Source organism: Rhipicephalus microplus, chromosome 7, assembly GCF_043290135.1.
Source record: "Rhipicephalus microplus isolate Deutch F79 chromosome 7, USDA_Rmic, whole genome shotgun sequence".
In the NCBI taxonomy this organism is placed as follows: domain Eukaryota; kingdom Metazoa; phylum Arthropoda; class Arachnida; order Ixodida; family Ixodidae; genus Rhipicephalus; species Rhipicephalus microplus.
In genome coordinates this window covers 6,327,988-6,355,013 of record NC_134706.1, presented here as the reverse complement: position 1 = coordinate 6,355,013, position 27,026 = coordinate 6,327,988, and the positions used below count along the sequence as shown (strand labels likewise).

General features: G+C 46.1%; 1 protein-coding gene across 4 annotated transcripts in view; it reads left to right on the top strand.

Annotated features, from left to right (window-relative positions):
* LOC119184697 (4-pyridoxate dehydrogenase) overlaps positions 1 to 26,512 on the top strand; it is a 73,238-nt gene extending 46,726 nt beyond the window's left edge. For 3 of the 4 annotated variants that reach the window (XM_037434010.2, XM_037434009.2, XM_075868518.1), the window contains 2 exons: positions 25,955 to 26,171; positions 26,239 to 26,512. In XM_037434010.2, the coding sequence (XP_037289907.1) occupies positions 25,955 to 26,171; positions 26,239 to 26,413 (392 nt within the window). In that variant the 3' untranslated portion in view covers positions 26,414 to 26,512. The remainder of the gene's footprint in view (positions 1 to 25,954; positions 26,172 to 26,238) is intronic. The other variant, XM_037434011.2, reaches the window with a different exon arrangement.
* The last annotated feature ends 514 nt before the right edge of the window (positions 26,513 to 27,026 follow it).

Sequence of the window (27,026 nt, the reverse complement as noted above, 5' to 3'; positions counted from 1 at the left end):
CAGCTCCTGAATTGTTCATGACTCACAAGGCGCGTTAAAGAGTCCACAGAGTGCGCAGGCGGAGAAAGGCTTGGCGAGCTTGCGAGTGTGTCTGCATACTCGAATATTTTTCCTAGTTAGCAGCGCGCACATATTATATACATCAGTAGTGCACCATTGCTGTTGTAGCAGTACCACCTGGCAAATCTTTCCTTATGGTGGACAAATAATAGTGACAAAATACATTATGTGCACGTTTCTTGAAAAAAAAAAAAACGTGTAGCGTACCGATGGAGCCAAATGGCAGATGCCATGTATTTTCCGATTTGAGTACATACTAAAGCACTCCAGCTAGTCTAATTACCCGAAGTATTCAGCTACGAGAGAGAGAGAGAGAGAGAGAGAGAGAGATAGAGATAAAGATGCAAATAAAGGCAGGGAGGTTAACCAGACGCACATCTGGTTTGCGAAATCCTACGTATTATAACCTGGGCCGCTTCAAAATGGTTAACCTCACAAAAAAAAAAAAACAAAGCCAAACAGCGTATACACGCCATTATATTGATAATGGTGCTCAGGTTTTTTCAATAAATGGGTTCAATGATTTGAAAACTACAAAAAGGAGACATCCGCGATCTACCTGCACCATTCCTTTTACTTTGGAAGAATGAATCTTCAGATGTGTCAAAACAATAATTACGGCAGCAAATGTGAAAATTAAAACAATCAACTTTTAACCGGTCGAGATAGCTAGTCTGGCCAAATGGGCGAATGCAAGTACTTTCTAATAGTCCATAGCCATCTTGAAATTTCGAAAACACGGCAAGTGGCAATCACCACTGAGCAAAGAAATCATGCTAATTTAGCTGGCGAAACCAAAACCGACGCACCAAACAGCGCATATACCATTCACTTCGAAAACACCCTCAATGAAAAGTTGATTGTTTTAAATTTTGTTCATTGAATAATTGATATGTGGGGTTTTACGTCCCAAAATCGCCATATCTTTTTGAGAGACGCCATAGTGAAGGAATACGAAAATTTCGACCACCTGGGCTTCATCAACGTGCGCTGAAATCTGAGCACACTGGCCAATGGCATTTTCGCCTCCATCGAACATGCAGCCAACGCAGCCGGGATTCGATCCCGCAACCTGCGGGTGAGCAGCCGAGTACCTAAGCCACTAGACCACCACGACGGGGCTGTTTTAATTTTTTGTTAAATTTTTGTTAATTTTTTGTGAAGTTATTTGTTTCAATTTCTCTAATTACTGCCGTAGTTTTTATTTGTACACATTCAAAGAAGCCTTCTGCCAAAGTAAAGGGAACACGGCAGCTAGAATGCAGATGCCTCTTTTTTGTAGTTTTTCATAAATATTGGACTTATTTCTTGAAACACCCTGTATTCCAGACCTGGGCCTATTGCGGGCCTGACTCAGGCCCAGCCGCGACCCAAGCCCGAAGCTCATGGGCCCGAGCCCGGTCCGGCCGGGCCCATGACTGCTTGCAGACTTCTTGCAAGCAGTGGCATCAAAGTGAAAGGTTGACGTTGTATCGTCATTGACTCGACAAGTAACGATCTCCGTATCCAAGTCCACTGGCTCCTGTTCAACACAGCTGATGATGACGTGAGGGCGGCGTTGCTACCCTACGGCTGTGTCACAGACATCACTCGTGAGCGATGGCGTGTGAATGGAGGTACGGATAAAGGGTCAACAACGAGAACCGTTACTCTGAAGCTTATAAGTGACATTAACATCGAGGATATTCCCCATCGATTGCGCGTTGCTGGGGAAAAAAATTGCCCGCAGCTTCCCTCGGGGGAACACTGAGGAGGATGCGGAGCATATAATTGGTTAACGGGGTGTTAAAGCGCGACTTACTTGGGTCGATGGCTAAATTGGTTAACGTGGTTGTGAAATGGGGTGTTAAATTGCGACTTACTTGGGTCGATGGCTAAATTGGTTAACGTGGTTGTAGGAGGGGGTGTTAAATGAGTGAACACGTACACACGTATGCGAAAGGGCGGCGCTGGTCGAAGGGACGTCGATCATTGTGTTTGTGGATTCGTTGGAATTCATTTCACCGCGACCTTGGACGTCGACGCGCCGTACAAACCAACCGACGAGCGGCAACTGAGCGAGCGAGCGCCGACCTTGAGTATATATACAGCACGACGGCGCATGCACTGTCAGCTGTTGAATGTTCTCGAAGCGCGACGCCACATGCGCGTCCACTGGAGAATCAGGAGAATTGTAGATGTCGAACGCGGTGTGTAGAGGAGGAAGGGTGCACAGATGGTGGAGGAGTGAAGCACGCGCGGTGTGTAGAGGAGGAAGGGATGCACAGATGGTGGAAGAGTGGGCGACGGCACGACGGCGCATGCGCGCGCGTCAGCTGTCGAATGTTCGAGAAGCGGCGCGGACGGCGCGGACGGCGCACTACAAGGCGCGAGTATAAAATGCTTCCGCATCTAAAAAGCCCTAGTGGTCACCCCGGGTAGAGTTCCACTGTGCCTACGTATACCAGTGTTACGGCACCTGCGGGGACAACGGCGAGTGAAGACACTGCAGAACACATCATGGACGAAGCCGATGCCAAGGAAGTCGCTGGCAGCACGCTGAGGCCTGCAAACAAAACAGACACAGAGGGATAATAGCGAAAGTTCGGCTAGTTGGTGGTTAATTCTTAGGATGTAAAAACAGTGCAAAAATGATAGACAAGGACGAAAGAAGAGACGAGAGCGCGGTGTCGTCGCTTCTTTCATCCTTGTCTATAATTTTTGCGCTGTTCTTACATCCCAAACACAGAGGGACGTGCGGCTAGCGTCTCCCTTACTTCCCAAGCAGAAAAAGAGCATATGGTAATGGACATTGTGGAAACCCTGGCGCTAGTGACAGCGGCGCCGACAGTAAGTAAGGTGATGGAGGACGTGACCGGAGAGAACTTGCAAGTGGGTGAATTGGTGATGGAAGCTTCCAGTGGCACAACAGGCAAACGGGCATGAGAAGAAGTGGGAGACAGCAGCGTTGCAGGAGACGCTGGCGTCGAAGAACCACCATCCAAAGCACTACCACCGCGTCGATCGGCGTTGCGCCCACAGCTTGCTATCCCACTGGACAGGCGTCCGGCGGCGTCGTTGTCTTCGTAGCATCGAGGCCTCGTCTACGGATTGGTAACGAGGCATGCGGCTGGCAGGCTTAGCTGCACTGAGTGACGGAGGTGAGCATCGTGCTCCCAATCTCAGTCGACCGCATACTATGGCTATGGAAGGCTTTTTCCGTTTTGCTTCACTGAACGTGCGAGGTCTCGCTAGCAGGAAGAAAAACTAGTTGTAAAGAGAGATCTCGGTGTTATAGCTGTACTCCTGTACAGCTATAACACTGTACAGGAGTACAGCTGTACAGGAGTAGCTGTACTCCTGTACAGCCGATTGTTGTTGGTGGTAAAAGCATTATTTGACCAAGGGATTCGGGCACGTATGGCCCAGGGTCCCGCACGACCCCCACTGCTCTATGCGTTCATGAGTTGATGCAGTTGCATGATGTCGCAGCCCGGTCAGTGGCGGTCGTCTGCTTGGCCGGGTCCGTCGAGCGCAGCAGGGTCTCCCATTCCTCCCATGTGGTCAGCGGCTGCGGGCCCCGCGGGGGAGGGTCCGCCGGGCATTCGAGGAGAATGCGGGTAAGGAAAGCGTGGGGGTGAGCGCATTGAGCATAGCATGGGGAGTATGCTCCTGGGTATATGCGGAAAAAGAAATGGGAGGAGGGAAGTGTGCGGGTCTGGAGGCAATGCCATAATATCTGGTGAAAATTGTCCAGGGATCGGTGGGGTGCATGGTATAGCTGACCTTCCGCACGGTATGCTTCAATCATCTCTATGAAAGAATGCATGCGCTCCCTGGAAGAGCTCGGCTCGGAGTCCACCGCCGCCCGGTTAATGAGACTTCGGGCGTGGTCACTGGCGGCTTCGTTGCCGGGATTTCCAGAGTGAGCAGGCACCCAGATCAGCTCCACATGGCGGGCCGGATAATTAGGGGGGGGGGGGCTGAGTATGCCGAAAGTGGTCTCATGGACTTCTTCGCGCAAAATTTAAAATTGCGGTTTTTGTTGTTTTATTTGTCCACCAGGTACAGGGACTGGTCGTTGAATCTGTTACATCTAGTTTATCGTGGAGGTTAGTAGTATGTGATTTCAGGCACTTTTCTTCTAATGGCACGTCATTACTATGTATGCACCTAATTTGCAATCTGGAAGATGCGATTTCTTCCAATCCCTATTGGAATTGGAATCCCTATTGGATATTGCGATACCGCCAGGCAGGCTGTAATCATGGGAGACTTTAACTGTGTGCTTTCTGCGCATGACGAGAGCAGCAGTGCGCCGTGTAGGGATCCGAGTACGGCAGCCCTTAACAATATTATAGACCGATGTAGCCTTGAAGATGTGGCGGAATGTCTGGATGCGCGGCAAAACATTCATTTCACGCACTTTCAGGATTCTAGTCACGCTCGTCTGGATACAACTTATGTAACGACGAATATAGTACCAATGTGTTAAAAATACATGGTCGAACCAGTTTTTTTTTTTTACTGATCACTGCCTAATCAACTTTGATATCTGTTGTGGCGGCGCTAGACAGAGTAAGCTTTCATGGGACCTTTGGAGACGGTACCAGAACACGTGAGAAAAAATTAACTATAGCAGCGAAATAACAATCGGTGCTCAGTGGGTATACTTTAAAAGGGATAATAAGATTATAACAATAGAAAGAGCATGAGCAACTATACGAGAGAAGAGAAAGGAGGAAGAATTGCTAAAACATATTTTTCTGCATTGCCAGAAGAAAGAGCAAAATCGCCAGGATATTCGCTAGGCTAGGCATAGGTTGGAAGTTTTTGACATTGAGCGTTATAGGGGGGCTCTAATTCGAGCTCGTGTAAAAATTGTTGGTTGCCGAAGCACCAACAAAACGGTCACTGGGTGAAGAGAAGAGATATGCCCGCAAAAATACCATAGCAGAAATACATCACAATGGTATCGTTAACACAGCTAATAAGAGAATGGAAAACGTTTTTTTTTGTAGTTACTATCGTGATCTGTTTCAGCGATCGGAGGTTGACATAGGAATGTTTAGGGAGAAATTCTTATCTTTGTTGTCAAAAATGCTAGAAAGTCTTTTTGTAGGGTTGGAACTGCCCATTTCAAATTTGGAAGTTGAAAGAGCTATAGAACGGCTAAACCAAGGAAAGTCACCTGGACCAGATGAGTTGAGCGCGGCCTTTTATAACAAGGTCAAGTTCAATTTTTACCCAATTTTGACTTGTCTTTTCAATGAAGCTTACAATTATAAGATGCCGCCTCCCAGCTTTTGGACGGCGCACACTATTCTAACCCCCAAAACAGAGGATAAAACTAAACTCTGCCTTATAAAACTGTATCGCCCCATTAGCTTAACAAATGTAGATTACAAAATCTTCAAAATATTAGCTAAGCGATTGCAGGGTGTAATAAAGAAAATAGTAGGTCCACACCAGACGTGTGAAATCAAAGGATGCACAATTGTGACCAATATACATAAGGCCAGAGCTGTTCTGGAGTTCTGCGATGCGACTTAGACATGTGCAGCAATGTTTCACTGGGATTTATAGAAAGCTTTTGATCTTGTGTCACATGATGTTCTGATAAGGGTCTTGGATTTTGTGAACGTAGGCTGCATTATCAAAGAGAGAGCGGCTATGGCATATAAAGGCTATACAACACTACTCATTGTTAATAAGGTGGTAGGGGCGCCCATTAACCTGCTACGCTCAGTGCGTCAGGGCTGCCCTATTTCAATATTGCTGTTCAGTTTGTTTTTAGAGCCTTTCTGTGTGAGTGTGATGAACAGCAGTGCCATCTGTGGATTCAAACTGTATGAGAATTAAGTGTGATTACTTGCATGTTCTGATGATGTGGCAGTTTTCTGTTCGAATCGCGACAGTGTTAAAGAAGTAGTTCATATTGCGAAACGTTTTTGTACGTCCAGCGGGAGTGCGGTAAACTGGGAAAAATGCTTGGGATATTGGCATGGGGATTGACCTTCCACTCCAGACGTTTTTGTCAACATGCAATGGGTGAATCAACCTGCGAAATATTTGGGTGTACCACTAGAATTTTATCGTGACAGTGAGCCGTACTGGCGGCGGGAAGCCACTGAAATGCGTCAAAAAGTGAATAATGTTAGAGGATGGGACTTTTCAATTTTCACGTGGGCCACCATATGTAATCTTTTCTTTGTCTCTAAACTCTGGTACACATTACAGGTTTTACATTGCTCGCGTATAAACGAGCAGGAGCTGCCCCGTGTGTTTACAGTATTTATGTGGGGATCAATGTGAGAATGGTCTAGTCACACTGATCTTTTTCATTGTGTTCGGTTCGGGTATCAGTCTGTCACAATTGTTTTTAAGGCAGGTTGTTAGTTGTTTTATGTTTCTGCGAGACACAAGAGGCCCGTTTCTACGTGCAGTTATCCAGCTGAGTCTTGGAAGTGTTTTACCTTCACTCGTTGTCTCCTCGGACTATGTGCATGGGGCGCTTTATGGTTACCCAAAAGAAGTAGTTGGAGCATGCAATTTTTTATTGGCACGTTTCTCCAGCGAATATTTAGCGGGAGTAGAACAAAAAAAGTTGAATAGAGACCATCTTGACATTGTTTTACCGGTACCACTTTACAGGAATTTGTATCCTGTTGGACGTGGCCAAAATGTACTGACTCAAGTAAAAAAATGGCTGTCCCATCTAGTTCAAAATCATTTTTCTTTAAGCTCCATACAGGCACTCTAGAAGTTAAAATATGGATGCAAGGAAGAAGTCCGTTTTTTTTATATCGTGGGGAACGCACTGTTTTCTCTGTCGTAAACCTGAAACCACCGAACATGTCTTTTTGGATTGTTGAGAAGGGGTTGTCTTCTGGGACATTCTGCTGAGAACTATAAAAAAAAAAGATTTACCGATTGATGCCTATGGGATCAGATTTTTACCAGTTAATTAAAAAGACGATGGGGCCCCTTATGATACTGTTATGTTGCTCGACCTTCACAGTATTCAAAAAAAGTACATGGCAGTCCACTATGCCGACATCAATACACTGCCCATTCGTGAATATTTCCGCCAAATGATCACGAAGTTTAATGAAGAGTGTGAAACTAAAGACCCGATTCCAGAGTGGCTCGAACATCATGAGCCACTAATCCGAATAAAGGAATTCTAGTCAATCTGTTACCGTTTCGTTCGTATCCTCTGTATGTGCTGTTTATGCACTGTAGTATTATTGTGTAATGTACAAAGGTAAGTGATAAAGAAAAAAGGAGAAAACCGGCGTGAATTAGTGGTAGAATACTGGGCTGGCACCCAGTGGACTAGTACTTTTTTTTTCGCGCGATGTAATTACGGACAGCGGCGGTGGCGGTAGACCACTACGGCGCTGCGCGAGACCGCAATTGTGATCTCATAACAGCTTTCGCTGTAAAATAGGAACGTGGGCAGAGCAAAATAATATTTTGGGAAAACTTCATCATATTGGATTCCGAATCGACAGACGGTTAGACGATAACATGTTTGTTCTTATTCAGTGTATAGAAATATCTAAAATAAAAAAAACAGGCTCTCTTACGTAGCTCATCACTAGGGCATCAAAAAATTTTGTGAGACATTTTGAAAGAAGTGGGCATAGGTGATGACTGTACAGCTTTTGAGAGAAATATACAAAGAAAATACACTTTGCATAGAATGGGAAGGAATTAGTAATAACAGCATTTAAATTAACAAGGGGCTGAGACAGCGATGTCCTTTATCCCCGCTGTTATTCATCATGTACATGGTAAGGATGGAAAAAGCGCTGGAAGGTAGCAACATTGTTTTTAATATGTCACACAAACAGGATGGCGTGATGGTTGAAAAGAAGCTTCCCGGTATATTTTGTGCAGACGATATGATCGTATTGGTGGACAGTCAAGACGATTTACAGTGGCTGATATATGTGGAAGCGAAAGTGAGGCTCTAGGAAAAGGATTGATTGATTGATATATGGGGTGTAACGTCCCAAAACCACTAAATGATTATGAGAGATGCCGTAGAGGAGGGCTCCTAAAATTTCGACCACTTGGGGTTCTTTAACGTGCACCTAAATCTGGGCACACGGGCCTACAACATTTCCGCCTCCATCGAAAATGCTCTAGGAAAAGGATTTAGTGCAAAAAAAATTGTGGATTGATGGTATTTAATGATCACAAAGACCAGGTGGTCTCAATACAGGGCGAAGAAATACCGAGGGTAAGCGAGTACAAGTATTTCAGAGTATGAGTAATTGATATATATATAGTGTGAGTGCGACAAGCGAATGACTCTTTATTCTCTTTGATATCATCATCACCTGTACATCTTCTTCATCTGTAAATATCATCACCAGTGTGATTTAGCTTGAGCCTGACTGAATAAACCGGTTCCTCACAAGTGGTGGACAGTGCTTTTTGTTCCATCAAGTCCTCTCGCCCGTTCTCGCTGGAGCACCGCCCGGGTCATCGCATGCAACCCCCAGCCAGAACGGCCAAGAAAAACCCTGGCCAATCCAACGTCGCCGTCTTACTGCAGCCACCACCACCCGCTCCGGCCAACAACATTCGCCTGCGTGATCCACCTGTGTTTTCCGGTCTCCGAGGCGATGATGTCGAAGACTGGATCAAGAACTACGACCTCGTCAGCGATTTGAACAGGTGGCACAATCCACAGAAGTTGCGCAGCGTCCCATTTTACTTGTCCGATGTTGCGAAAACTTGGTTCTGGAACCACCACCCGGATCTTCCCGACTGGGACACTTTCGAGCAGCAAATTCGTCAGATATTTGGTGCCCCTGCAGTTTGCACTGAGGCAGCAAAGAAGAAGCTTGCTGAACGCACACAACTGCCGAGTGAATCTTACACCTCTTATATTGAGGATGTCCTTGCACTGTGCAAGCGCGTTAACAACGGCATGTCTCAGAACGACCAAATACGCCACATTATTAAAGGCATTAACACCGTCGCCTTTAGCGCCATCGCCACGCAAAATCGTGCCACCACCCAAGACGTGATAACCATGTGTCAGCGACTTGACGAGCTTCAGTTTCTTCGCTTTTGCTACGATGCCACCGACATTCGTTTGCCTGCACCCCTCGACTTGCGTGCGCTTATTCGCGACATCGTTCGTGAAGAGCTTCACGGGCGCTGCTCGTCCTGTGCTGTGGAAGTTACTCTCCCTTCTGAAAAAGATAGCTTGCGAGACCTGATTAAACAAGAGATCGCCTCCGCATCACGTCCGACGTGTTCCAATGGTCCCTGCGTGCGCCAGACGCGCACGTACGCCGAAGTTGCCGCGCTCTCTGCCGCACCCACCGTTTCTGTGCCTACACAAGCAGACCATACGCCTGTGGCTTCACTGTCACCGCCAGTGCGTGCACCACCTTACTACGCACCTCAGCGCTCACCTCGACCAATCTGTTGCTACTACGGCTATCGAGAACATATCGCTCGGTTTCGTCGAAGGCGCCAACAAGACGAGCAACACGGCTACGTTCCTGAAGAACATCGAAGCTTCCGTCCGACCATGAACTACCTACGACCACCCTCTTGATCGTCTTATTACCGTTCACTGTCTCCTACCTACCATATACTGACATGCTTGGGAATTCCCGCACTTCTCCCCGCAGGTCGCCTTCACCAGGTCGCCGTTCAGTGTCGCTTCCGCGGCCCGCCTCCCATTACACGAACGCCCACGCTGAAAACTCCCCAATGCAGTTTTAGGAGGGGAAACTGCATCTACCGGACAGCTAACAATTCTTCCAGAGCAGCCATCGAATTTGATAGTAGTGTTTGTAGAAGGTGTACGCGTTGAGGCTCTTGTAGACACTGGCGCTGTCGTTTCGATTATTCGTGCAGATTTTTGTTCCCGCCTTCGAAAAGTCACCACGCCTTACGGTGGACCACCTCTACGTGCGGCGACCAACGCTCTCATTCGCCCGCTTGCACAGTGTACCGTTCGTGTCTGCATAGAAGGAGTTCGTGATCACATCGTTTTCGTGGTATTTCGTGAGTGCACCCACGCTCTCATTCTTGGGTGGGATTTCTTGTCTTCTGCGTCCGCTTTCATATCATGTCATCAGCGCCTCCTGCTTCTAAATGCCACTGACTCTTCGCCGCTTGAACAAGATGAACGCACCCGCCTTGTCACCAAGTCAGACTATGTACTTTTGCCGTACATCGAAGAAATTATAAGTGTCGCACCGACATTGTGGATGGTGACGTACTAATTCTCCTTTACGGCCATAGCCTACGTAGGGGCATTGTGATCACACCAGGGCTTATTCGCTTCTTCGATGAGTCTACCTACCTAACCGCCATAATCAAACGCCCGAGTGTGTACTGCTCCCCTGTGGCTCAACAGTATCTTGCGCGGTCGACAGTGAGCCTGTTGCGATTGTTTCTCTTCCGAACAACAACCACAACGATGTCCCAAAGTCACAATCACTGCCTTTCAATGCCTCTTCCACACCTGTGTCGGCAACCATAAGCACTGACTTGACACCTGATCAAACTGAGGATTTGCTCGCCCTGTTGAATAGACACTGTTCTCTATTTGACGTGAACTCGCCCACCATCAGCATGACTACCACCGCTACTCACGGCATCCCGACTGACGGCTCTCGTATTGTACATCGGCGTCCATATCGCGTGTCTCCGGCAGAACGCAAGATCATTGAGAAAAACGTCTCGGACATGCTACGACGCAACATCATACGTCCTTCCTCGAGTCCCTGGTCATCCCCAGTTGTTCTCGTTCAAAAGAAAGATGGTACAGTGCGTTTCTGCGTCAATTACAGTGCGCTAAACAAAATATCGCTCAAGGATGTTTATCCTCTCCCTCGGATCGACGATGCACTGGATTCATTACAGGGCGCAGAGAATTTTTCTACCATCGACCTTAGGTCAGGCTACTGGCAGATACCAATGTCGGAGCCTGATAAAGAGAAAACCGCCTTTTCAACGCCAGATGGATGTACGAGTTTCATGTGATGCCTTTTGGACTCTGTAATGTCCTCGCCACCTTCGAACGCGTGATAGACGGCGTATTGCGTGCTTTGAAATGGAAAACGTGTCTGTGCTATCTCGATGACATAGTAGTGTTTTCATCCACGTTCTCGCGTGACAATATAACCATTCCGTTAAATTGTCACGACGTCAAAACAGAGGTCTTGCCGCAGAGATTGAGACACCAGAATCAGATCGGTCTTCTTAATAGCACGCGCAAGTGAATTCTTCTTTTTGGTCCATTTCATAGTCCCTCATGGCACATGCACAACTGCCATGGTCTTTCTTGAGCAAGCACGTGACATTTGCCTCCCTCAGAAAGAGGCATCGTCCCGATGCGTAACTTAGGTGCTTTACCAGGTGTATGAAGTGGTCGCGTCAACACGGTAACCGGGAGCTAATTAACTCGATAAATACGGTTTTATACGCATGACGTGCATGACTTCGGGTAAATGCTTTTGGCGCTTAGAACTACAGTCAGTGTCTGGAACAACTTCGTAGTCCACATCGTTCAAGCGTCGCGTGACGCTGTATGGGCCAAAGTACCGTCTTAGCAGTTTTTCAGACAGTCCACGTCGACGTATCGGAATCCACACCCAGACCTTGTCGCCTGGTGTGTAGCTAATGAACTTGTGTCGGGGTCGTACCGCTGGGCATCTTGATGCTGTGTATGACAGATTCGCACACGCGCGAGCTGTCTGGCTTGCTCGGCGCACTGAGTGAACTCTTCGGCGTCTACATGAATGTCGTCACACTCATGCGGCAACATGGCGTCCAGCGTTGTCGTGACTTCGCGACCATAGATCAGACTGAGCAGTGTCATTCCAATGGTTTCTTGTCGAGTGGTATTATAGGCAAAGGTCACGTACGGCAATATCTGATCCCAGTTTTTATGTTCCGTCTCAACGTACATGCTGATCATGTCTGTGAGGGTCCTATTGAGGCGCTCCGTCAGTCCGTTTTCTGCGGATGGTATGCAGTTGTTCTCCGGTGAGCTGTACCGCTGAGTCTGAGAACGTGACAATATGAACGTGACAATATGTTACAGGTTTTATCGGTCTACTGTTACTGTATAAATAGCATGTGTGATTGCAAATAACACAATAGTTGCAAGTTAGCGCTGTGTGTGTGTGCGTTTGTGTGCGCGTCTCTCTTTCTTGTGTCCTTGTCGTGGTGCGCTATACCCTTATAAATGATGAACCCCAACCAACTAGTCCAGCAACGTGTCTCAGCAAATTTCATTCCCTGTCGTTGCCTGGTGACGCGGTAAAAGCTGTTTCCCTCCTCTATATAGCACGTATGTCAGATTTCCTCCTTCGCTCTTCTTTGGTAGCTCTCTCTGTATGCGCTACGAGGCGCTTTTTGCGCTTGCAATATTCTAAAGCGGCGCTTGAAGGATCGACAGCATTCAGGCACCACACGCAAGCTTTACTCGCATTTCGCAGTGGTCTCGCCGCTGATAGTTGTTTATCGCTAAACAATGTATCATGCGCCATACGTTGTCTCGTTGATGTTTCCAGGGGACTTGCTGACGAACATAATTTAGTGCCTGTAGTTGGTTTGGCCCAAATATCAGAAAAGCTGTCTTCGCCTCAACAGCAAAATGGAATCGCTTATATCACACGCACTTTTTTTTTAGCGGTGAAGCTCCTTATGGCGTGGCTTGAGATCAGGGAAGCTCCACTTCCCGTCGAACCATTTTGTTCTAAACGAGACAAACTGTCCGTTAGCCCTAACCCGTTGTCGTAGTACGTAACATGTGGTACATACCCGTATACGAGTGGTACATACCCGCCCTCGGGAACATATTCGCATTTGTTACGAAAAACGTAGCATGGCGTCGTTATCATGCTCTCGGCATTAACAAAGCGCTAACAGCTGAAATGTGATGTTTTGAGTGATTGACTGATTGAAAACTTTATTGGACAATTTACAATGTGCTTTCGCTTGTTGGCATCAGCACCATGGAAAAAAAAGGAAACTTGGGTGACCTCAGACTGGTCAGCTTGTTACTGCTGGGCAGGGTATGGCAATCGTGCGCAAGGCAGCACACCACAGGTTCAACCCATGGCTCTGATGAGTGTGTCTTCAAGTATCCAGTGGGTAGTCCCTTCCATGTCTTGCTGTAGCTGAGGCAAGGTACGTTGGGCTTTTTTAGGGGCGAGGCTCCTTAAAGCGGCACCCGTTTGTCCCTTGTAGTAGTCGTAGTCGTAGTCGTAAACTGGTAGGTGTTCTGTGGTCGTAGTGTGTAACCAGTCTTACGTTTTGACCTGCAAGCTGGTGCCGTTGGGAGATTTCTCCGGTGCGTTGTTGAACACTAAAAAATTCGCAGCGTGCGCATTTACTGAAAGCCCAATTCTCCTGTCTCTCATTCCCCATTAGCAGTCATTGGCATGTACATTGAGCATTATCTGACAGGAAAGGGTTGCTACAATATACTCGCTGGGCGTAACCTCCTTGGTTTTAGAAAGGTTTAGCGAGCTTTTGGCCGCAGTGCCATGAATACAGTGAACTAGTTTATACCATAAACTCGGGGTGGTTAAAGGTGGGAAGTGGACACGAAGCGCACGCCGTAAGAAAGTGTGCGTGTGCCACCTCTCGTTTAGTCCTTGGAATGTCTGCTGGATGGCAGTACTTCTATATGGGTAATAATATGGGTGAAAGGCTTGATTTGATCATTGGCAACAGTACCGAGAAGTGTGAAGGGCAAATAACATGGGAGGTATAGGAAGACTGCAGTCGACGATAGATTATGCACTGATGTCACATAGGATGTATGATAAGCTCAGGGGAATGCACATAGATAAAGGTGGCTCCAGAAGTCTGGGTATTGATCACAAACGTATCAAGCTAAGTTTTGGAAGAGCAGTGAAAGTCGGAAGGAGACAAGATGAGCAACTACAGAAAAAGTTTTATCCAGAAAGGCGAATTGAAATAGCCACTAACAAATTGTGATAGTAATCACGGAGGATAATAAAACCGTGTGGACATACACGAATCTAATTAGACTGTTTCAGCTATAGGTTGCTAAGACGCGTGACAAGTCACCCCGGAAAAGAAGACACAAACCCAAAATTTGGTGAGATGAGGATGTTAGGAGAGCCATAGCAAAACGTCAGGAAGCCTCTAGGGAACACAGACATGCTAAGCAGCGGGGTGAACCGACAGATGATGTTGAAAGAAAATGGGGAAACCTTTATAAGCTGTAGAAGGGATGCATCCCTTTTGATCAATGAAAAGATTAATAGAAAGGGAGCTCAGTGGCTGGAATAAGTACATAAAAAAGATAGAAAGGTGGCTGCGAAATTTCGGAACCATCTAAACTCCCTAAAAAATGGGACGAGTCTAGAGCAGAGGTTTATAACTACAGCCCAAGGTGCTAGGCTAGAATGGGACGAAGCTGTTGAACATATAAGAACAAGGGTGACAGAAAATTTTCAACAAAGAAGTGCTTTATGCACCACAATAGACAAGGATGAATCAAGTGGCGCAATGGCTCCATTTTCACAACGAGAGTGGGAAAGGGCTTAGAAGAGGGTTCAGTAGTACATCAACAGGCCCAGATGGCATTCCAATTATGCTGATAAAGACATTAGGTCCGAAGTCTAAGCAGGCTTTGAGAGAGGCAGTGAGCAAACTATTAATCGATGGTGACGTTCCCGATGGATGGAAACTTAGCAGGATGAGCATGATCTATAAAGGAAAGGGAGCAAAGCTGACATAAACAACTACCATCCTATAACAGTGACATCAGTGGTCTACAGGCTGGCGATGCAGATTATAAAAAAAGACTTCAGGCATGGATAGAGGATGAGGGGGTGCTGAGCGAACTGCAGAATGAGTTTCGGAAACACAGGAGGTTGGAAGACAATCTGTTCTCACTGACGCAGTGCATCTAAATAGCAGAAAAGAAACACAGGTCCTTGTGGCTAGCATTTTTGGATATCAAGGGAGCGCACGATAGCGTGGTTCAAGAGGAATTGTGGGGAATACTGGACACACTAGGCGTGGAACATGTAGTCACTAATCTTTTAAAGGATATCTATAAAGGTAACAAGGCAGTTATAAAGTGAGAAAAACAGGTATCCAAGCCTGCAGAGGTAAAAAGGGGGCTTAGGCAGGGGTGTCCACTGTCTAAGCCCCCTTTTGGGCTAGGAAGGGGGCTTACACAGGTCCGTTGGGCTAGGAAGGTATTCAGCTACTTGTACATGAAGAATGTCGATACAAAATGGAGGAAGCGAACCAGAAAATTGACTGGTGAATACTTAGAAAACAGCTGGAGCCAAACCAACAAGAATTATCGGTTAAGAAGAAGGTGAAGGAAGCTGAGACCAATATGTGGAGAATTGGCATGATTAAAAAGTCCGCACTAGAGGTATATCGAACTTTTAAGCAGGAAATTTCCAAGGAAAGGGTCTATGATAATACTCAAGGTAGTTCTCTACTGTTTGATGCCAGAATGGGAGTATTACGAACCAAGACATATCGGGCCAAACACGAAGGGGTAGACACGGTATGCAGTGCGTGTGGAGAGGAAGACGAAACTGCCGAACACTTGATAATGTTCTGTAAACGGCTTCGCCCTATAGTTCAGGATGATGGCGCAGAGTTTTTCAAAGCAGTTGGGTTTAGGGACAGGGAGGGCAAAATAGACTTTAAGCGGGTAGAATTAACTAGAAGGAGGTTATTTGACTGGTGGCTAAAGTCAAGGCACAAGTGAACATAAACCATTCACTGCAAAGTACGAATCATCAACCTCACTTTTCAAAAGGAAGAAAAAAAATTGCCCGCAGCTTCCCTCGGGGGAACACTGAGGAGGATGCGGAAGCATGTAATTGGTTAACGGGTGTTAAATTGCGACTTACTTGGGTCGATGGCTAAATTGGTTAACGTGGTTGTGAAATGGGGTGTTAAATGAGTGAACACGTACGGCACGTATGCGAAAGGGCGGTGTTTTATTTATTGCGACGAACTTTGAGGACGATGGCTTTGTGGTCGGTAAAGTAAAGAGTGAGTGGATCGGGTTGCATCGGTCGTAGGTCGAAATTTGCAAAGACGTGGTCGATGCAGGTTCCGCGAATGGTGGTCGGCTGGTGGTGTTTGCAGTCGTCGTGCGTTGCGCGTTTCAGCGAGCGCGCGGCACAGATGGTGGGCGACGGCGCGACGGCGCATGCGCGCGCGTCAGCTGTCGAATGTTCGAGAAGCGGTGCGGACGGCGCACTACAAGGCGCGAGTATAAGATGCTTCGCATCTAAAATAAATCAAGTTTTTGGTTCAATAAGTATTACGGCTTGGTGGCGCTAGCCACCGCCCGATCTAAAGGGTACAGCAATATCCATCCATCTATCCAATATATGATGAAAAGATGCGAGATGATGGTACTCGGAGTGTTGAATAGATGGACGAACGAACACACAGACAGATGCATAGACGGACGCACGGATGGCTGCACGGACGGATGGACGCATGGATGGACGCAGGGGCAGGCGCATGGACGAACGCAGGGACGGACGCACAAGTGGACGTGCGGACACACGAACAGACGCGCGCACGGACGAGCGGATGGACGCACGGACGGTCTCACAGATGGACGCATGGAAGGACGGAAGCAAGAACGAATGGACGGACGGATGCTTCGCCCCTCTCTCCATAATTCACTCCGTGGATATGTTGCCATTTTTAGGGGCAAAGCTCCTTATGGCGTGACTTGTGCGTCCCTCGTAGTACGTAACCACCAGTGGCACATACCCGAAACGGGTATAACATTTGACCTCCAAGGTGGTGCCGGTGAGAGATTTCTTCTGTGCGTTTTTTAACAATAAAAAATAGTGCTCAATGTGCATGCCAATGGCTGCTAATGGGGAATGAGAGACAGGAGCATTTGGCTTTTAGTCAACGCGCACGCTGCGATCTTCATTAGCAGCCATTGGCATGTACATTGAGCACTATCGGACAAGAAAGGGTTGCTACATTATACTCGCTGGGTGTAACCTACTTAGCTTTAGAAAGGTTTAGCGAGCGTTGAGCCGCAGGGCCATGAATACAATGAACTAGCATATACCATGAATGAATTCGAGGTGGTTAAAGGGTGGAACAGATACGAAGCGCAAGCCGTAAGAAATTAAAAGCTGAATCCTCCTGTTTCTCATTTCACATTAGCAGCCACTGGCATGTACATTGATCACTATCTGACAGGAAAAGGTTGCTACGTTATACTCGCTGGGCGTAACCTCCTCGGTTTTAGAAAGGTTTAGCGAGCATTGGGCCTCAGTGCCATGAATACAGTGAACTAGTATATACCATGAACTCAAGGTGGTTGAAGGTGGGAAGTAGACCCGAAGCGCAAGCCGTAAGAAAGTGTGCGTGTGCCACCTCTCGTTTAGTCCTTGGAATGTCCACTGAATGGTGGTGCTTCTATATGGGGAATATATGATAAAAAGATGCGAGATGGTGGGACTTGGAGTGTTGAATAGATGGACGAACGGACACACAGACAGATGCATGGATGGACGCATGAACGGACGCAGGGGCGGATGCATGAACGAACGCAGGGACGGGCGCACGAACAGACGCATGGACGGTCACACAGACGGACGCATGGACGGACGAATGCTTCGCCTTACTCTCCATCATTCACTTCGTGGATATGCTGCCATTTTTTTTATAAAAGCAGCTCGGCTTGGTTCGTGAACGGGGCATTCTCAGAGGATATACTCCATCGTTGCTGGCTCGTGGCAGTAGTCACAGTTGTGGTCGGAGTACTGTGTCGGGTGTATCTTGTGAAGGACCGGGATTGTCATGAAACTTCATGTTTGCAATCTTCTGAGTGTGACCTCGTAGAGAGGGGTGGACCTTGGGGGCAGGGCATCGCGTTTTGTAGCTTCTTCTAATTTAGCCCTTGATTGCCGCTGTTGTTGATCTTTTGCTCGGTACTTTCATGGGTCTCACCTTGGTTCATCGTTGCGGCCTGCTTCTAGCTCACATCCCCGAGTCCTTCCTTGCTATGATGCTGCAAGGCTCGTTGACGAACTAGCTCATGTCCCGGTATATTTGTGTGTCCAGGAATCCAATGAACTTGTACCCGGACTGATCGTTCTTGAAGTTGGACGGCATAGTGCAGGATGTGCCTCGCGTACGCTGGTAGCTTTCTTCTAGTTTGGAGTGTTTCAAGCACTTGCTGCGTATCCGTGAAGATGTAAATAGCTTTTGGTGATGATCCTGTTTGATTGTATTGGGCTAGAGCTTCCGAAATAGCGTACCTTTAAGCTTCTTCGGGCAGTAAGCAGGATTGAGTAATAAAGAATAAGAATGTTCCCCTGTTCTCAGGTTGAAAAATGTCCCTGTGTTGAAGGCTTCTAGAGTGCATGAGGCATCCGTGTAGATTATATCTTCTTCGTTAGGTATACTTTTAAGGTTTTTTTATGCCGCAGACCGTAGTTTGACCTTCGCTGGTTGTTCGAGGCTTGGCTCATATGTTTTGAAAGCGGCCGATTGTGTGTCATGGTAATATCTTCCCATGGCAAAATGGTGGGTAGAATTTGAGGCAGGTCTTGGTTACTCAGACCTAGTTCGTTTCTGATGGTTCTTCCGGGGCGGGTTAGCTTGATGCGCTCATTTTGAGCTTGCAGTGCAGGCTCGACATAGTCACGTAATGGAAGAAGTAGACCTGTTCCGTACAGGTCTTCGACTTTGGTGTATTTCGTTAGCCCTGTGGCGATGCAAATGCATGTTTTGTTGATGCATTCAAGTTTTTCAAGCTGGGTCACCGTCATTGGCAGGAAGGGTAGTCCATATAGGAGTCTTGAGTGGACGAGCATTTGTGCGAGCCTTTTAATTTGACCTTCGGTAGGCCCCAGGCGCAAGTTGTCAACTTTCTCAGCGCTCTTGTTTTCTGTTTCGTAGTGCACAGCGCTTTTTCTATCTATTGAGTGGACTTGGCGTTTTGTTGATATATTATGCCAAGCACGTTAATGTGCTCTTTGCACTGTATGCTTGTGTTGCATGCAGTAAGTTGGATTCTATCTCGAATAAATTGCTGCTTGCTGTGGTTTGTAGGCTCTAGAACAACTATAAATACTGTCTTTTCCGGTGAAACTTGGAGACCTTGCCTGTCAAGGAAAGTGGTGATAACATCAATTGCCTTCTAGATTGATTGATTGATATGTGGGGTTTAACGCCCCAAAACCACTATATGATTAAGAGAGACGCCGTAGTGGAGGGCTCCGGAAATTTAGACCACCTGGGGTTCTTTGACGTGCACCCAAATCTGAGCACACGGGCCTACAACATTTCCGCCTCCATCGGAAATGCAGCCGCCGCAGCCGGGATTCGAACCCGCGCCCTGCGGGTCAGCAGCCGAGTACCTTAGCCACTAGACCACTGCGGCGGGGCAATTGCCTTCTAGATCTTGCTGCTGTTGCGTAGAGATGTCTCACGTGTTACACCAAATTGTAACGTCGTCGCCATATATTCCCTCGGAGATAAACTGGACTTCACTTAGAAGAAAGACAAGTGGGCGCATTGTTGTGTTAAACAGTGCTGGAGAGATAACGGCTCCCTGCGGAACTCCGATTTTATTGGAGTATGATTGACTGGTTAAAGAGCCTATTCTTATAGAAAAGGTCCTGTTCGGGAGAAAACTCCGGACATAATTATACAGCCTTCTACCAATAGGCAGTTCTGACAGCTCTCATAGTATAGTATCATGCGGTACCGAATCGAAAGCCTTCCTTACGTCATTACCTACAATAGTGCTCGGCCAATAAGGTGAGGGGTTCTTTAGTACGTCCTCGTATAGGTGCCGGGGTGTGTCTTGAGCTGACAGGTGGGGTCTAAAGCCAGTTTGGTTCCAGTGATAGTGCTCCCCGTTTTCTAGCATTCATGGTAGGTGCTTGTTTAGCATTCGCTCCATCACCTTTCTGACTATTGAAGCTAACGAAATTGGCCGAAGGTTACTTACAGTCGTCGGAGGTTTGTTTGGTTGAGGCAGTGGTATAGCATTTGAATGTTTCCACTCTTTAGGGAGATTGCCATCTTCCCATACTTGATTGATGATGGAAAGAAGAGGGGTCAGTTGGTTCTCTGTCAGTTGCTGTAATTGTTTGTTGGTAATCATATCAAGGCCCGAAGGTGTTTTACAATTTGACTCCTTTAGCGCTAGTATAAGTTCTTGAATTGTGAAGGGAGCATCCATTCTGTCGTTGCTTTGTTTTTTCTCTGGCCACTTTGGATACCGCGGATGCCTTGCTGGTTGTGGAAAAAAATGTGTTGGCGCATGTATCAGCGGTGGCTGTTGCGGATGAATGGGAAGCCAAACAGAGTTTTTCAGCGGCTGTTCGAGTTTTGTCCCGGCCTTCCAATGATTTGACAATGTTTCATAGCCTTTGACTATTTATCCGACCGTGCAGGTGGTTGCAGCAATGCTGCCACTGTTGCCTACGTAGCTGGCATGCGTACTTTGATGCTTGTCTCGTAAGAAGCTTAAGCTTCACATGATTGCGAGCTAATTTTTCAGTCCTGTATGTATGTAAAGCAGCTATGCGTGCCTCCCACAAGTTAAAGAGGTGCCTATTGGGCTCAGGCTTTTGAGGAATCTTTTTGTATAGTTTTGCTTGGTTTCATTGTCGTTCTCGTATATGCTTTGTGAATTCATCAAGGGTGACTGTTTCAGGGCATCCATCCATATAAGACCGATACTTTTCCCGGTCAATGAAGGAACACTTCATTGACATAGTAAAAATTTCGCCCCATGCAGGCAATCGCAATTGGTAAGTGGTCGCTGCAAATATTGTCGGGTCATATGTCCCAGTGCGTACCTTTTGGTAGGTGCCTGACCCAGGTGATGTCTGGTGATGTATTATTCTTATTCGCCTTACCAATTCTTGTGTATTGGCCTGACGTGTTGAGGAGGGTAATGCCGCCGTCTTCCAAAGCTTTTTTTTTAGTTGCTTCTTTTTGGGAGAATCTCGAGAGTATCCCCAGAAGACGCATGGTGCATGAAAGTCTCCAAGAATTAAGGCTAGGCCATTAGTGTCTATTTTACTGAGGGGGAGCTCCACATAACTTGATTTTGGAGGGCTGTAGCAGTTTAATATTTCGTATGTCTTGCCCTCTATTTCGGTACGAGTCTGAATGCCCGAGAATGAAACTGAAGAAAGAAGGTATTGGACCACCGGAAGGTTCTTCTTTGTATACGTAACTCATCGGCCAGATGAAACGCCAGCATAGCCTAGAATGGGGCAATATTTACCCAGCTTCTGCACGCAATTGATATAGGAAGTTTTGTTGAGAATTTATGATGTAAAGGAAGTCATCAACTTTTTTAGGAAGGCTTCTCGCGTTCTACTGAATTATCAGAGGCATGTTTCTGAATCTATGGTTTCTTCTTGATCTGCACTGGCAATAAACTTGATGCGTTTTAACCGACGTTTTTGGTTTGAGCGTCTCAATAATGTGTTGCATGTGTTGTAGATGTGCAGCGAATTGCTCAAAGCGACGCTCGTACTGCTCATGCTCGGGTGGGAGTTGCCCTTGACTCAAGGTCGGAGCGTCTCTGGCAGCGTTTTGTTCTTTCAATATGATAATAACAGTGTTAAGTTCATCAACAGTTTTCTGTTGGTCACTGATAATTTGCAGATACTTCTTTCGAGTGTCTTGTAGTTCCACTAGTTCTTTCAGAACGATTGGGTGCGTCTGTGGTGCAGGGGAGGCATTAGGTGAAGACTGCGCGTTATGCACCTTAGCTGCATATGTGGCGGGGGACGCTAGCTGCGTCGGAGGTTGTGTTGCCGACTGCGGGCGCGTCTGTGGTTAGTTGATCGGTTGCAAGAGACGGAAAGTTTTGTTCCCCTGACTGTTGCGTCTGGTCTTTTTGCCTGATGCGCAGCGGTTTCGTGAGGAATAGGGTGACGCTGGCTTGTGTGGTTTGGTCACTCGCTTACAAAGAGCAGCAGTGGCTGCTGCTACCTTTGGACAGTGGGGCGAGTGAGAGTCGTGGAGTCCACTGCAGTGTATGCATTTCGGATTAGAAATAAAAACCTCTGCATGTTTCGTATGGCACTTTGTGCAAACTCCTGGGTTCTTTTTCGGGGTCGTGCAAACGTCAGCTCTGTGTCCTATACCTAAGCAGTTCAAGCATGACATTATATTGGGTCTGTATTTGTGCACAGGGAAACGTACTGATTCGAAAGCCACGTAATCTGGCAGGTTTTAATCATTGAACATGATTAGTGCTGTATAGACAACGTGAGGAACCGTGCTGACACGATTTCGTGAGTTGAACTTGCAAGGCCTTGCATTAACTGCTCTTCAGGTAATTCCTTGATTCTGTGAATGACGCTTCTTATGCGCCCTTCATGGAGCACAACATACGTATTAAACTGCACGATTTGATCGTCAATGATCAGGTGCTCCAGATTCAGCAGTAGATGTGCAGCTTGCTTTATGTAGCAATAAACTACTGCTAGGTTAGACTTGGTGAGGAGTCTGCAGTGAATGTCCGACCCCTTAATTTGGGAAAGACTTAGGCGAAGTCTATACGCAAACTGGTATGGTGGAATCTGGGTGACGTTAAATGCTTTAGGCCACAACATTATGGTCTCAAATAAGGTCTGTGGCTTGGGTCACGGGAGTTTTCGGTTCTAAACTACAGTCCAGCTTTCCTGGTCGTCCATAGCTGTATGCTCGGATGCCGGATTGCGCTCAGCAAAAAGATGCGGGCTTACTTGCTTCCCTGCGGTGGTGGAACCGTATGATGGTGTGTTGCTCGGTAGCCCTGACTGGGATGATCATTGGATGGTGGGGTCCGCTGGCTGGCTGTTAGAAGCATCATCCAGTTGGCTGAGGGGTTAGAATCTTGACTGTGCGATCATCTCCTTTCTTAGGTGGGCTCCCCTACAAGGGGAGCCGCCTACGTGATGAGCGGAACAAGAGAACCACTGACAGACGCCAGAAGCGCTCGTTGCAGCAGCGCGCCGTGACAACCTTCCAACTCGTCGGTCGAGAAGCGTCTCCCCAGCAGCAGAAATGTGGTACATACTCTCGTTTAGTCCTTGGATTGTCCGCAGGATGGCGCTACTTGTATATGATGAATATATGATAAAAAAGCGAGATAGCGGTACTCGGAGTATTCGCTAGATGGACGGACGGGCGCATGCTCCCCATATAGAAGCACCGTCATCCAGCGGACATTCCAAGGACTAAACGAAAGGTGGCACACGCACAGTTTCTTACAGCTTGCATTTTGTGTCTACTTTCCACCTTTAACCACCTCGAGTTCTTGGTATATACTAGTTCACTGTATTCAATACACTGCAGCTCAACGCTCGCTAAACCTTTCTAAAACCGAGGAGGTTACGCCCAGCTTATATAACGTAGCAAGCCTTTCTTGTCAGATAGTGCTCAATGTACATGCCAATGACTTCTAATGGGGAATCAGAGACAGGAGAATTCAGCTTTTAGTTCATGCGCACGCTGCGAATTTTCTATTGTTCAACAACGCACAGGAGAAATCTCCCAGTGGCACCACCTTGCAGGTGAAAACGTAAGACTGGTTACACACTGTGACTACGACTATGACTACTACGAGGGAGGAATAGCCGCTCTAAGTAGCTCCGCCCCTGAAAAAAAGTACAGAGAATGCATAATTTACAATGGTGGTTAGGGGCACATGGGTAGTGGTAGAAGTACTAAGGCTAAAATCAATTGTTAAAGTGGTGCAAAATGTTTGTAGCTTTATGTTTGTGTGTTATGTAAGTATTTTTCATGTAAGTGTTTATGTTGTGTAAGTGTGTCAGTAAGTACATGTCTCAGATAAACAAATTTAAAATTGAAATTGACTCATGACGGCCTCCTAGCTGCTACCCTGCTACACTTGTAGTCCGTGTCAATATAACAATAACTGCATCTGCTTTCTTCAGTTAGTAGCCCCGCCACGGTGGCCTAGTGGCTAAGGGTACTCGGCTGCTGACCCGCAGGTCGCGGTATCGAATCGCGGCTAATAATCATATGGTGGTTTTAGGACGTTATCCCCAACATTTAAATCTATCTATCTATCTATCTATCTATCTATCTATCTATCTATCTATCTATCTATCTATCTATCTATCTATCTATCTATCTATCTATCTATCTATCTATCTATCTATCTATCTATCTATCTATCTATCTATCTATCTATCTATCTATCTATCTATCTATCTATCTATCTATCTATCTATCTATCTATCTATCTATCTATCTATCTATCTATCTATCTATCTATCTATCTATCTATCTATCTATCTATCTATCTATCTATCTATCTATCTATCTATCTATCTATCTATCTATCTATCTATCTATCTATCTATCTATCTATCTATCTATCTATCTATCTATCTATCTATCTATCTATCTATCTATCTATCTATCTATCTATCTATCTATCTATCTATCTATCTATCTATCTATCTATCTATCTATCTATCTATCTATCTATCTATCTATCTATCGCTCCATCAATCAATTATTCAGTTAATATTTATGAAGTGCACTGCAAGAATATAAATAAAGTTCATTCATTCATTCATTCATTCGCTAATTCACGGACTGCAGCGAACATATAGGCACGTGAGCGAACGCCCCTATATAAATCCTGCTATTTTTGGTTAAACGGGTCCTGCAACACTTTTCTAAGTAGGCATGATGGAATGGATTCACTAAAAAAGTTTATTGTCTCACAAGTTCACCGCTGATAAATTTTCACAATTCCTCCAGTACGAGCGGAGTTACAAAATTGCATTCTCTTTAGTCCCGACGAAAGCTCTAGAAGCTGAGCAGGGAATAATGCATCGGCGAAATACGTCACGCTTGCCTCGTGTCTTAGAGCACTCTCTCTCTCTCTCTTTCGAATGCGCTGCTTCTCAGTGCAATCGCGCGGACCGACGTGGACTAATTGCGGCCTTTCGCGATGGCTCCAGTAACGACCAAGCGCACCGTGCTGGAATCAACCAATGTCTCATTCTAGGCCTTGGACGTAGCGATTATGAGCCTGTAGCGTCATGTTTGTCGAGTGAAGAGAAAGTCATTTCTAGCTGACTTTGAGATCTTATTTAAATTCTGGGCCACGTTCGTCGCTATAATATTTGGCACGCGCATTCTCAGGTCTCTCAACTACCGATTGGCAGTGTTTACTTATATACTCAAAAAGGGTTGCAAAGCCCCTTTAAAGGGTGCAACTAAAGCGACCTTGAATTCTCGCTTGTCTTCATGTTCAAAAACTGTTGCAGAGCCACTTCAAACTATCGTCAATTTAAATCTAGAAACGTCTTTTTGGGGATAATCTCGTACTTAACAGAAGTTGCAACCGATTGCCTAAGAGAAGTTGCTTGGTGGTTTAATAAACGCTGTATTTACGGTTATAGAAACTAAACCTAAAAGTTACAAACTGACGTTCAGTATGAAAGCCACAGAATCTAAGCCTCGTTATACAGCCCGGTTTTAATTAGCCAATGCAAAAAAAAAGCAGAAACCCAGTTGCTATTAACAAGTTGGTTCGCCAGCCATGCAAGAAATAGAGAAGAATATCTCAAGTTCGAGTGCCATATTTTCGAGACAACCAGTGAATTTCTGCGGTACTAACTGCTCAAATCCCCCCCCCCCCCCCCCAAAAAAAAAACATGCAATATTTCTTCCTGGTCAATCTATTTTTTCGAGCATAAAGGAGAGAAAGACTCAGCAAGCATGCATGAAAAACATCTTTCCATTAAGAACCGAAGTTTTCTTTCCTGTGGGTTCCTATATAGTTTTCATTTCGTCAAAACTTCGAGCCCATTTATGCCAACTAAAATCGCTCAACTGCTCTTGTGAATTTATCGCTGAAAAAAATATTTTACAGGTACGATTAAAATAATGAAACTCTTTAATACATCGGCCATGCAAGCCATTGGCGCGAAAATATGGGATGGCTTTTACCCTTACTGCAAGAATTACACCATCTGGTCCAAGGAGTACATAGACTGTTTTGTCCGACAGGCTGCTTTCCCTGGACAACATGTCTGCTGCACTTGCGCTATGGGAGAGCACAACCGCTCAGTTGTCGATTCAAGACTCAAGTAAGTAAATATTTGTTTTGATCATTAATGATAGCAAATTGAATGTCTTTCTCCATTTCAAACACAGGGTCAGAGGATTACAAAATGTGAGAGTCATTGACGCTTCAGTGATGCCCCAAATCACATCCGGCAACATCAATGCTGCAGTATTGATGATCGGCGACAGAGGAGCGAAGATGATAATTGAAGACCACAATCATACTATAGAAGCTATTCGGGTAAAAAAAGAAGCAGCGATTTAATAATGAAGAATGTTATTTACATCATTTAAGGGCTCCTCTTACATTAGAGTCGCTGCTTAATTCAACCTTAGCAGCACGAATAAATGTTCACATCAGCCATCTTGATTTTTGGTTCAATATATTGTGTGTTCTCAAGGTTCCATATAAAAGTAGTGTATGGCCTATGAGAACTCGGGAAATTCATTGTATTTAGCGTGTTGTTAAGGAGAGAACAAATAATATATCTTGACCAAGTTTCTGAGCCTTTTCCAAGCCCTAGCCCTGTTAGTTTATATGTTTAGTGTGAGCTCGTTCCTTGGTAATCGCACAATTTGGTGTGGGCAACGTTTACTTGTTCTGTGTTCACTCAGAACATATCATTCAAGGAACAACTCGTGCCCTCTTTCTGGGACTAAATTAATCACGTGTAGCTGAAAGGGCGTAGTTCACCAATGTTCTGTATAGCCAGGTTGTACGAGATGAACCCCATTTTGCAGTTACAACGTCTACTTTATTCTGTCAACCAGAGAGTCGAAAGTAGAGGAGGTGCATGAAGTGCACTTCAAGAGTGAAAGAACGAAAGAGAAACAGATAGGAAAGCTGCACGTTGCATGGAATGCTCGTAAAGGAAGGA